General features: G+C 48.7%; 1 protein-coding gene across 2 annotated transcripts in view; it reads left to right on the top strand.

The window, feature by feature from the left end:
- ABCC12 (ATP binding cassette subfamily C member 12) overlaps nt 1–12,957 on the top strand; it is a gene marked incomplete at both ends in the record, with an annotated part of 59,818 nt that overhangs the window by 20,852 nt on the left and 26,009 nt on the right. Inside the window, 6 exons of one of the 2 annotated variants that reach the window (XM_081275091.1) lie at nt 1,780–1,904; nt 5,045–5,117; nt 6,703–6,906; nt 10,554–10,688; nt 10,797–10,872; nt 10,956–11,027. In XM_081275091.1, coding sequence (XP_081131217.1) covers nt 1,780–1,904; nt 5,045–5,117; nt 6,703–6,906; nt 10,554–10,688; nt 10,797–10,872; nt 10,956–11,027 — 685 coding nt within the window. Of the gene's footprint in view, nt 1–1,779; nt 1,905–5,044; nt 5,118–6,702; nt 6,907–10,553; nt 10,689–10,796; nt 10,873–10,931; nt 11,028–12,957 lie in introns of both variants that reach the window. The other variant, XM_081275092.1, reaches the window with a different exon arrangement.

The following is a 12,957-nucleotide window of genomic DNA, read 5'->3' as shown; positions in this document are numbered from 1 at the left end:
AAATGACATGATTTCATTCTTCTTTATGGCTCAGTAAGACTCCACTGCCCACACATTTTTATCTTCTATCTTTATTACAGTTATTGTTAACGTCATCGTCTCTCTTCTGAGTCTAATTCTATGTCTCTTGGACCATTCTTGAGATGAAATGGCACCACATCCTTTAACAGCTTTGCCACCTTCCTTCCCTGCCCTCAAAACAGGGGAAAAAAAAACCTGCTGCTGTCCCCTGTGCATCAGCCTGAGCACCTGGCCTGTCTCAGACGTCCTCTTTCCCAGTGTCTTTGAACATTGCACCATCACTAATATCTACCATGACCTAACAGAAGCCCATCATGTGGGGTCATCTTAGATGGCCTTATGTACCCCAGGGTCACAAACAGGAGTTCATGCATTTTTTAATTCTGATTTGTTATATGCGACAGTGGAAGGCATTACAATTCACATTACACATATAGAGCACGATTTTTCATATCTCTGGTTGTATACAAAGTATATTCACACCATCCATGTCTCTTCCTGCGTGTACTTTGGATAATCATGTTCATCACATTCCACCATCATTTCTACCCCCATGTCCCCTCCTTTCCCCCTCCCACCCCTCTGCCCTATCCAGAGTTTGTCTATTCCTCCCATGGCCCCCCTTCATACCCCACTATGAAACAGCTTGATGCTGGTTGTTTTAATGGATCATAATAGTAGCCATTATTTATCAGGTGGTTAGTATGTGCCCTATACTGCTAAATAGTTCATGAACTAGATTTATTTTTAAAGTCATGTTTGTTGAAATATAATTTATATATGGTATAATTTGCCCTATTTAGTTATATGAAGTTTGACAACACAAATATAAAAAGTGACAACAGTCAAGATACAGAATATGTTACCTTGTTCTCCTTTACTTCTTTTTTTAAACAAATAGAGAAATTAATTTTAATATATTTTTATTTAACCCAATGGATTACCAACGTAATTTGCAAAGAAAATAATTGTTAGTAAGATGTTTCAGGTTCAAATTTGTTTGTCCTAGTAATTCTTTGGAATCTAATGTCTACTTAACACATAGCACACCTCAGTTCAGACTAGACACATTTCAAATACTCAGTAGCCTCATGTAACCAATAGCTGCCATATTGGGTCCTTTCTCCATCTTTCCCCTTTTGGTGAGACATATCATGCATGTTTTTTGATAAGATTGCTCAATGTTTGAAAAGTCCCAAATGTCTCATATGAAACTAGATTTTTCTATTCCTCTTGAAAAAGCAGAAACTCTGATAACACCTGGCCCACATTCCTGCATGGTGCCAACTGTGCCACTGAGCTGTAGCTACCTTCCTTAAGGTGAGGCACACTAGGGCCACTACCCACAGTAGTGCAGGCTGTGTCCTGCTCCCTAGGGACTTGGCTAAGGAGGGCCAGAGCCTGTCAGTGCACCTGGAAAAAGGGGAGCCTCTTGTGATCAGTTGGCTCAGGAGGTGTAGTTGTAGTTGGCACAGGGGTGCCGTGTGTGACAGGCCCTGCAGCCTGTGCTCTCCAGTTTGCAGTAGGGCTTGCCATTGCTTATTCCCTAATGTTCCCTCCTGGGCCCTTGCAGGTGTTTGACTTTGAGACTCTCCATCTGCAGAGCTGGGCTTCACAGAGCATGGACAAGGCAAATTATCGACCTCTTGCACCTCCATAATCAATACTCACAGAATAAGGGGGTGGCTGGGTGCAACGGGGTTTTGGAAAAGGCCTTGAGGTTTGGCTCCTGAGGCTTTTCTGGTATTGTCACTGCAGATGCAGTTACAGAAAGGGATTGTGGCTGTCAACGGGACCTTGGCCTATGTTTCACAGCAAGCATGGATCTTTCATGGAAATGTGAGAGAAAACATATTATTTGGAGAAAAGTACGATCACCAAAGGTAACATTAACTTTTAAAGTGCGAAACTCTGTAGTATTTGGTACGCTCTGTTGCAGATGCTGATGCCATTGGTAATGATCGCTAAGTGGGTTTCTTTAATGAGTTCTGATGAAACATTCATGGGATCCACATAAGCACAGTTTTTTTTCCCCCTTCCTGACCCAAGAGTCCGGGAGAAGCACATTCTGCAGACCTGTGACTGCGCACTGGAGAAGAGGATGCAATTGACACTTTGTTCCCAGGGCGGAGTACCATATGTTCTGTGGTTCTCTGAAACAGGGCATATGTTGTCTGACTGGAGAAAAATGAATCTGGCAATTTTGCTTTAGGCTGAGTAACCAAAAACTTCACTTGAAATCATGAGCAGCAGGCATGCAATTAATCAGCCTTGACATTGTTAACTGACATCCGTGTTATCAGGATATATTGTCTTTAGTGTCCTCCAAATGATCTAATGAAATAAAAGCAAAGTTTCAGTTATAATTATTTGGTACACTTTAGGCCAGGTTCTTTGCTGAGTGTGGTGTGTTGCCATGTGTATTCTCTCATTTGCATCCCCTGACCATCTATTTAAAGGGATCCTAGCATTACATCCCCATTTTACAGATGAAGAACTGAGAATTGAGTTGACTGGCCCAAGGTCAAAGTTATTAAATGGCAGACTTGAGTTTTGGATTTATGTCTCGAACCCCAGCATCATTTGTTTCAGTTGGAACTGCCTGACAGTTGGGTCACTCAGCAACCTTCTTAAGCACCACTGTGTTGAAATAAAAAGAGAGAGTTGGTCTTAGGAGTCTGGCTAAGGTTTGAACTTCCTCATCCTGTTGCTTGAACCCACACACTCTGTCCCTGCTGACTGGCATTGGCCAGCATGTTCTTTCTCAGTAAGGGGCCCATTACGCCACCTCCTCCTCCCATGGCCCCTGCCATCCTGTTAACAGGAGGCTCATGCATGACAGGAAGCCAATCAGCATGGGTGTCCTTGGCAGTGGCCAAATCACTCTGCTTGGGTCTCCTGGCCCTGACCCCCTCTGTCTGTGCCGCCTCCTACCACCACCTGGAATGCTTCTCTTTCCACAGAAGCAGCCTGGAAGGAGGGTTCCTTTATTTATCAACAAGGAAATTCAAAGGGTAGATAGTTACCAAATGCCTGCCACATGCAGGACACCACAGGGGACCCAGAGATGGCCTGGATGAATCTTTGCCCACAAGGTGCTCAGATCTGGAAGGGGCTGTAAGAGATGCACAGAAATGTCAGTACATAAGAGATGCGCAGAAATGTCAGTACCTCAGGGAGGATCATGCTGAGTGCCATTAAACTGTGCCAAGTTGTCCAGAGGCAGCAGGGATCACCAGAGGGTAGAGATCAGGCAAGAGAGGGTGGCACTTGATGAACCTTGAAGGATGAATCGAGTAACTTCCATTCATTGAGACTTCAGCAGAGGTCTGGCTCCTAGGTTAGAAACTGTGACTCTCAGGACCACAGGAAGCAGGAGGGTAGGAGGGAATTTAAGATGGGGTGTGGTGAGGGGATGAGAATATGCTGAGCGGCCTGGCCTTGTGGTTGAAGATTGGCAAAGACATTACTTGATGGAGGATTTGCTGTGCACAAGACATTGTGGCAATGGCTTTGCAGTGTTTTCCCTGCAGTGGAGAATGAGGGCCAGGGAGGTATAGTCACTTATCCAGGGTCACTCATGCGATTTAAACCCACATCATTCTTATTTCAAAGCCTCCAGCCCCCACCACTGTGTACTCCAGTCCTGAGGTTGGTGTATGAGTTTGATGCTCAGGATTGTGCCCAGGTTCTCTTCTGGCTGTCAAGTGCTGCCTGGGGCCTGTGTGCCACCTGAAGGGCAGTATTTCAAGGCCTGCCCGCTTTCTCCCTTGCCACTGCACCTTTATTGGGAAGGTGTGCCTTGTGGAGTCTGAGAAGTGAGGGCTGCCCGTTGTTGTGCATTGAGGAAGCAGGGTCCTGATGATGATGATGTGATGATGATGATGCTAATGATGTCTGTCAATCACTCAGTCAATTGGCAATCAACCCTGGTGGAGGTAGGCAGCCTGTGCAGCAGGATACAAACCTAGGGTCCAGTTGTAGGGTCTGGCAGCCGCTTGGATGGAGCCCAAACCTGACTGCCACCTGGCACAGGGGCCATTTAGAGCAGAAACTAGTCCCCAAGATGGCTGGCTGAGCATGGTTGAGGGAGACTGCAATTCTTTTACAGAGGGGCCAAGTGGGGTTGAGGTGCAGAGAAAATTGAGGAAGGAAACTGCAGACTCCTTTCACGACATCAGCCTGGACATCCCACTAAGCCCTGACTTTTCTAGATCACTCAGGGCCAGAACTCGCAAGGGATGGGCTTCTCCCTGGGGCTGAGTGGTGCCATGCCCAGTGGGACAGCTCTGGTGCTGAGCCTCTTAACTTTGCTACCGTTTGCAGATGAGTTGCTTGTTCCAGCCGCTTAGGGCCTCATAAATCAAACTCCACAAAGACTGCACTCCAAGGCTTTAACAGTGGCTGATGCAAAATAGGGAGTAGAGAGGCCCCAAAGCCAGAGTACTACTCCCATGTGTCCTCTCTCCCATGCTCTGTGCCTCTATGTCCTTGGTTGTCCCAGGAGGACCCTATTCTCTCCAATCTCGTAGGAGTGATGGGTGGATGTGGCAGTTTTCTGGAGCAAAAGGGGCTCAGTAGATGTCAGGGTTGCCATTTGTAATCACCCAGCCCCATGCCATTAAGCTCCGCCCACACATCTCTCTTCCATTCACTGTCTTGCTTTAGCTGTTGTCTCCCCCAGTGACTCCGCCCACAGGGTTGCCCTCATTCTGATTCCCATGAGCAGTGTTAGCCGTTGGCACTCCTTCCGGGGGATTCATGTACTTTGTACTGATGTCATCCTCCCTGTATGGTGGGAACCCTGAAAGGGAGGGGAGGAGCCATCGTTCAGTCAACTCTGTTCCAGGTCAGGGGAGGAGCCCCAGGAGCTAAGGGGATGCCGCCCTGGGGAGGTCAAAGACAAGGCAACTGGCTGGGGAGCGGATCCATGATGATGGATGGTGCCTTCAGAAGCTGCTGGAGGCAGGCAGCAGTGCTAGGGGTCTTTCTCGTGGGCTGACTTCTGACTTCATGCCCACAGGTATCAGCACACGGTTCGTGTCTGTGGCCTCCTGAAGGACCTCCGCAGCCTCCCTTATGGAGACCTGACTGAGGTGAGCAGAGCTGGGAGCTGAACCCCAGCACAGCTGCCCAGCGACCCATTTTCCCAGCAAACCCCAGTCCTGTATCCAGATGCCGGTGAGGATGAAAGGTTGTCAGAAAATACAGGCAAAGTTCAGGTTCTGACCACCCAGGAATCTCTATCTGGGTCCGCACTTCCTGGACACCACAGTGGACATGGCACCAAGCCCACTTATGTTTGGTTCATCGTGGTCACCCCCAGAGTCCACTCCCCATCTGCCTGGTCATCTTGGGAAAGGCTTCTGGTGAAAACTGTGTCCTTACCTCAAGGACTAGCTCTGTTCTCCAAAGCAGGGGTCCAGGAGTTTTGCACACAGCAGGAATCTCAAGGGCTCCTTCTTGTCTCACTGGCTCTGCCCAGCCCAGAAGTGTAGGGGTCACCTCCAGACATTGCCCCTGGGGTGCTTGTCCAAAGAGCCTAGCTCCGTCTTGGGCTGATCTACCAATTCAAGTGACCTGGAGTGACCAGGCCATTCTCTTCTCTCCAGGGCTGACTTCTTGTGCACTTTGCACAGGCCTTTACCACTATGCCCAGGAGCCCAGGTGGAGCTCAGAAAGCTGAGAAAAGATCAGCTCAGAACACACAGTCTCACGGACTGGCAGTCAGTATGGCCCTCCATCTCCTGGGCCAGCACAGCCTTCCTGGCCCAGCAAGCAGCCGCTCTGGCCTCCTACCCTTCCAGGCTGGGCTCCTCTTTACCCCACCTGCCGGAGTGCCCACCCCCTCTGAGCCTCTCAGTCTTTTCTCCTGCTCTTGTTACCCTGCTTTGAGTTCCAGCCTCAAAGCCACCTCCTTTTCTGCAGTTTCACAGCCCGAAGCAATTTTCCTCCAAGTACTCTGAATATGCTTCTCAGTTGGCACTTATTGAATTCTGCTGTGGCACCATGATTGTCTATATCACTTTGCTCTCTAAAAACATAAGCTCCTGATAGATTGGGCACATATTATTATTATTATTTTGTCCAGTGTGTGTCCAGCTCTCAGTGCCCAGTTTAACACCTGAACTGCTGAATGTGATGGCGGTTCACTTTGGGTACAGATGGATGGAATCCCCTGAAGTTAGCAACTGAGGCTTTTCATTCTTTCAGTAAATGTTTACTGAGCATCTACTCTATGCCCAGAGTGGTGCCAAGCCTTAGAAATGAGATAATCACCAGAGAGCATGCATCCTCTCTTTGTGGAGTCTAGATTTACCTATGGGGGGAGGGATGACTGCTCCATAGAAAGGGAATAAAGGGCTCCCTCCTGTTCACTGGTCTGTTCTCCCAGAGTTACCTGCTGAAACAACTCTCTTTATTGTTATTGGTGGGCTGTGCTTTGGAATGGGGGTGTGGTGAGGCAGGCGCCCATCCCTCAGCGTTGGAAAAAGCTGTTCCTGAGATGCCACCACCCACTGGGCTTCCTGAGGCAGCAAGAGAAGCAAGAGGGTGGAGAGTTTGGGTGAGAGGATGATCAGTCTGTGTGTCTTCCCCCTGAATCCTGAGATGCTTCAGGAAGCTCCCGTCCTTTGAGAACTGGGACCTGACGATGGGTGGTGCCATTGTCCCTGTCCACAGATTGGGGAGCGGGGTCTCAACCTCTCTGGGGGCCAGAGGCAGAGGATCAGCCTGGCCCGCGCTGTCTACTCAGACCGTCAGCTCTACCTGCTGGATGATCCCCTGTCGTCGGTGGACGCCCACGTGGGGAAGCATGTCTTTGAGGAATGTATTAAGAAGACGCTCAGGGGGAAGACTGTCGTCCTGGTGACCCACCAGCTGCAGGTGATTGGAACATGCAGGATCCATGAGGTCTTGGTGGGGGTGTAGCACCTGATGCTCAGTCTCCTGTATAACCTTCCTCATCCGAGGCTGTCCTCGCCTGGACAGGGCATGGTGGGAGCAGGAGACACCCATGATTCCCCCAGACTTCCAGGCAGCCCAGCCTGGTGCTCTCTGCCTGTCCTCTATTGGCCCTAACTTTGGGTTCAGGAGAGCCAAGATCTTTTCTCCATCAGAGTGGATTCTGCAGGAACAATTGACTTTTACCTGTGGGGTAGACATGAGGTTCCCCTGCTGAGCTCTGGGCCATTGGTGGGGAGCCAGGAGGAAATAGTTCATAGCCCACCCTTCCTCCAGCAAGCACTGGGCAGGCCTGAGGCCAGGGGCGCCTTGGCTGGGGAAGACGGGGTGGTGGGCCCTCTGGATGACGGGCCCAGATGCTCCAGTCATCACGCCTCAGGGAAAGGGGCTTGAAGCCAGGACTTTGGGGTGAAGCTAAGGCTTTGGGGAAGTTGCTTCCTGCTCAGAACCTGCCCCCCTTGTGGGGAAGATGTGTCTTTGTCAGGTTTAGAGATATGAATCTTGGTGAAGAAAGTGACTGTTGTCATACTGAGTGAGATGGAGAATTCTGCAGGGTAGGGACCTCAGACTGACTCAAGGGGAATGCCTGGTGGGAATCCAGGACTCTTTTCCATCTCGAGAAAATCCAGGTTTCCCCTTCCTCCTGCTGTCTCCCTCTCTTCTCTCTCCTGAGATGTGCAGCACATGTATGTGTCCATGCCTGTGTGGGGTTCTCCTGTAGGAGGAGATATCCCACAAGACTGACCTGCATCGGGAGGCTCACTGGGACAGGGGAGCAGAAGCCCTGGTTTCTCTCTCCTTTGGGGACCATGTTCAACAAGGGCCTGGTTTGAGGGTAGGCAGCAGGTTTCAGTGCCTTGCAAGGGTAAGTCAAGCTGGGGCAGGGAGCGAGAGACGGTGGTATCCAGTGAGGTTATTATGGTCCAGGACACTGCAGCCAGCATTTTAGGATCCTCTGGCAGTGGCCAAGAGGATGAACCTGAGTTTTTCAAAGACCTAGGAAACCAGCTTTCCCATCACTGTGGCCTTGCCCCTGAGCTGACCTCAGCCCAGGGATAGAATTCTGGTCCCAGAAAAAGCCCCAAACATTCAAATTTTGCATGCACAGACTCTCTGGGTTTCCTTGAAGGGGGCTGGAAGCCCTAAGCTGGGCTGCTGTGGACGAGAGCTCCGTGCCCCTCTCTGCCTGTGCAGGTCAGGGTGCAAAAGGTTAGATTTCTTCTGGAGCCCCATGTGGTGCCTGGGAATGGAGGTCTGAGCCAGCCAAGCTGCTAAATATGTATCCATAGCTCTGACCTGTGACTAGTCCCTGGAAACAACCTGCAGTGGGAAGGGTTGTCCTCCTGAGGGTCCTGGGGACCTGGAGGGGAAAGCCTCTCACCTGGCGAGTGGGAGTCAGAGCTCTCCTTCCAGTGGTCCTCTAGGGGTGGGGGAAGCCATAACCTCAGCCCTGCTTTATCTTTCAAACTCAGGAACCAGCAGGGTGACAGTAGGCAAGCATTGGCCCCCTCCCCCTCATTCTACCCAGAGTCTGTTTACCTTTCCCCCAAGGTCATTTTAGCTTACTTTTGTGTGCTGGAGAATGCAGATGGCCACCAGGTGGCACCAGAACCCTTGTCTGATCCTCCCATCCATTGTCAGGGAAGAGGGGACTCAGAGCCCCAGAACTGGAGCCTTGGGGCTTTTCCGGAACATTTCTGTCTCTGCTGCTTTTACTCTGGATGCCTCTGAGATGCTGGGCTGGGAGATTGCTCTTCTGTTTACTCGAGGAAACAAATGAAATGAGGCCAGTGCAGCTGATACCTAACCCCCGGTCAGGTTCGTGATTCTGCAGAATAAAGCCGCTGGAATCTGCCTGGTCTGGCTGAAGCGAACTGGAGACCTGCTTTCCTTAGAGGGGAAGGACTTGGTCCATGGGGGCTTTGCCAGGAGTTTTTGGAGGGCCAAGTGGGCCCTGGCACAGGCAGAAAAGGCTGTGGGGGCTGTAACAGGCCCAGTGGTGCCTCAGTTTCCCCATCTAGAAAATCAACTGGTAACAAAGCTGCCCGCCTTCTGGCAATATTGGGCGGTGGGAGGCTGAGAGATAAGAGACAGGCCAGGCTTTGAGAAGTGGGAAGATGCTGTGCAAAGGAGAGGGGTTGTCTTCTGAGAAGAGGCTCTGTCAGAAAGTGCCTCAAGTGGACATTAAAAGCCGAGCTGTAAATTGTGGATGTGTAACCGACGTGATTCTGCAATCTGCATTTGGGGTAAAATTGGGGGTTCATAACCCACTTCAATCTAATGTATGAAATATGATATGTCAAGAGCTTTGTAATGTTGTGAACAACCAATAAAAAAAAAAAAAAAAGCCGAGCTGTCCCTATGTGGGCCCTACGAGGAAGTAGACCAGCAGTGGGACAGTCCCAGGGAGGCAAAAAGGCCAGAGCCATCCAAGCCATGAGCACTGCTATCATTTGACCTTTTGAGTGCAATCCTCTTCCCCACCCCTGTCAGGTGGACAATGAATAAATGTAGCTACTTCTTTCAGACTTTTTAATTTTATTCATTTTGTTGTTGATTTTGAGACAGGTCTCACTAAGTTGCTGAGGCTGGCCTCAAACTAGCGATCCTCCTGCCTCAGGCTCCGGAATCTCTGGGATTACAGGCATGCAGCACCATGTCCAGGTCTTTCAGGCTTTTAATCAAGAGCGTCCCAGGTTGATTTGACCTTGGTTGGACCCTATTGCTAAGGCTGCTTTCGGTTGAGCCATCTTGAACCTCATAGCATCTTGTTTACAGAGCAGGAGGGGGCTTCCTGCTCTTCCATGGTTAATCCTGTGGAGAGAGCTCTGTCTTATTCCAAAATGAAGGGAAACCCCTGTTAGCAGAACTCTTTGATCACAAGAGTGATATGGAAATAATAGAGAATTCAAATGAGAAAAACAGAAGTGCTTTGAGCAAATCAAGGGATACCCACATTAAATGTAGTTGTATTTTTATCATCTAGTTAAAGCCGGTATAAACCCAGGCTTGGAGTGTGGCTTGAGCTACTGCACCATGGTCTGCTTCTCCTGGGCTCAGTGGGAATGGTGAGGGAGTCTTGTCGTGTTAAATATGAGGAGAGCTATTGCTGAGATGATATTTCTCCTCTCTACCAAATCATGGCTGCAATGACTGTCAATTTCAATTTCCAAATATCCACAATCAGATTTCTTAGCAGGGGCAGCTCAATTAGGAAGCAGAAGCAAAGGAAAATCCAATGTATTTCACTGTTTTGGGGCCAAAGCTGGCTTTTGAACTCATGAGATCTTTGGGGACTAGCTTAGTGGTTCTCAACTGGGGGCTCTCAAGGGACATCTGGCAATGTTTGGCGATATCTCTACTTGTCAAAATTGGGGAACGAAATCTACTGGTATTTAACAAATAGAGACCAGAGAGGTTGCTAAATATCCTACAATGCATAGGACAGCCCCCTGAAGACGAAGAATTATTTGGCCCCTAATGTCAATAATGTCAAGATTGATTGGGACACTGCTGGGGGGTGTAGGCTCTCCTCTCTTTTACTGGAGATGACTTTACTCTCTGTGCAGTTTTTGGAGTCTTGTGATGAAGTCATCTTGTTAGAAGATGGAGAGATTTGTGAAAAGGGAACCCACAAGGAGCTAATGGAGGAGAGAGGGCATTATGCAAAGCTGATTCACAATCTCCGGGGGTTGCAATTCAAGGTAACTATGCATTTGGGCTGGAGAGGGTGGGAGCCGTCCCTGGTGATGTCTGGCCTTGGAGGAAGTTCTGCCATTTGGCTTTCAGAAGAAATTTCATTTTGTCTCCAGGACCCTGAACACATTTACAATGAAGCCATGGTGGAAGCCCTGCAGGAGAGCTCCGAGGAGATGGATGAAGATGCTGGTACAGTCAGAGCTCCAATCCCGCCTCTCTTCCCATCCTGGGCTCCAGAGTGGACACAGACCTCTCTTTCTTTCTCACCCTAGTTTTGACTCCAGGAGATGAGAAAGATGAAGGAAAGGAATCTGAAACCAATACAGAATTTGTAGAAACAAAAGGTATTTATTTACCATTCATGCCCTTGTGTAACTACTCAAGTGTACTTTGGGCATTCTACTGTTTGACTCTGGGCCTCGTGAACGTCGTTTGTGGAAGCTGGAATTGTGCGGCCGACTGGGAAATAAGCCAGGGGCTTCAAATTCTGGCTCTATCCCATGACTAATTCTGTGATCTTGAGCAAGATCCTGAGAATATTGAAATCTTAGTTTCCTGACCCATAAAATGGAGAAGTAATCATACCAATCTCATAGGTTCTTGCAAAGATTAAATGAAAACCTGCACACAAAGTGATTAGCACAGTGCCTGACACAGAATGACCCTCAATAGTCATTATTATTAGTCACTGGAGAGAACAAAGCAATGCACAGGGATTAATTAGAGGGAAAAGCCAGCAAGAGCTGTTTCCCATCCTTTGTGAGGAACACAGAGAAAGGACTGTGAAGCTATGAAGGGATCAAGATGGGATATGGTTATTTGTTCTTTAAACAATTAAGGACTAAACATTCTATTATGTGCCAGATACTAAGCTAGGCTGGGAAAGAAAGAACCAATGTGTGAGTTCTTGGGACCTCGTGGTCTGGTAGGAATCATAGGCAAATGGAGAGCTGTGGGAAACACTGATTAGAATAACAGGGAGTCGAGATGGGAGTAACAAACAAACATAGGAGGGTTTCACAGAGGGGGTGGCCTTCAAATTGGTTTCTCAAGGAAGTGTAGGAATCTGCTAGGGATACTGTAGTAAGAAGGGGGAGAGGGTGGAGGGCTTGAGGTTGAAGGCATGAGGAAATTCCAAGAAGCTGAGGAGGAAAGATGCACTGGGCAAAGTCCAGTTCTCCTTAGACTGTATTCTTGCATCCTGTCCTCCATTCTGTGTCCCTAGAGCATCCACCTGTGCCCTGCCTAGCACTGAATACTGATAGTGCAGGGGTCCCAATTCTTCAGAGCACCCACAGCAAGATGGCTTTTCAAGTTCTCTAACTAATCTTCATTAATGTGTAGGTGTTTTTTTTTTTAAGTAAGTGCATTTCATCAAATTTAAAATGCCATCCATTTTTAAACCCACCATTATTTTATATACCACTTAGGAAAAACACTCTGTTCCAATTACATGATATCATATGCTATTGAGGGGAAGGCACATCCAGATTTCAGAGATGTTAAAACATGAAGGAATAAAAAGTCTCTGAATCAATGGGTTTGGGTGCCATTAATGGTGCTTGTGACACAGGCACACATATTTGGAAAGACAACTTATTTTTACTGCTCTGTAGCTTCCTAGGCAGAAGTGAAGTGCCCAGACATTGCTCCCATATTTTGGAGGAAAAATTCTAGGCTGCCCAGGATTAGGGGCCCTGTGGAGAGAATGATCCCTGCTCCTCAATTCCTCCCACCCCCTCTCCACTGGAGAGGGAAGTGGAGTTGTGAAACATTCCCCGCCCCAGAGACCTAATCCTCCACGATACACACCAGGCGCTCAGTGCTCTGAAAGGTACTGGGAGGGAAGAGGCCTAGGCATAGTTAAAGGTTCAGAGTGGTTTTTAAAGCCCAGCAAAAGCAAAAGAGGCACCAGCCACACTCCTGGCTGGGCTGGCAGGCTGCAGGGGATTCCACGGGTTCCTTTTGTGCGCCAGGGTGCCCATTCCTTGGGCTCTGCCCACACCCATCTCCCTCATTTTCTAGTCTAAGATATAATGCGTGAAAGTCAGCCTGACCATTTTCAAAGAAGCACACAGGTTCCCAGGCAGAGAATAATGGTGGTTCTATTCACAGAGCCGCCTTTGAGGTGTGAAAGAGTCCGTGTATAGGGTGCCCCCTCATCCAGCTCTATTTATCTCTGTTGATAAAAGCCAAGGATGGTTTATAATTCTGCTTGGGAGTTGACATTTTCATGCTTCTGTGTGAAGGAGGGAGAAGAAATGTACAATCAGC

The sequence above is a fragment of the Spermophilus citellus genome (assembly GCF_964194105.1).
Source record: "Spermophilus citellus genome assembly, chromosome: 18".
NCBI lineage: Eukaryota > Metazoa > Chordata > Mammalia > Rodentia > Sciuridae > Spermophilus > Spermophilus citellus.
Note: the sequence above shows the minus strand (reverse complement) of the source record. Positions and strands in the feature narration are given on the sequence as shown.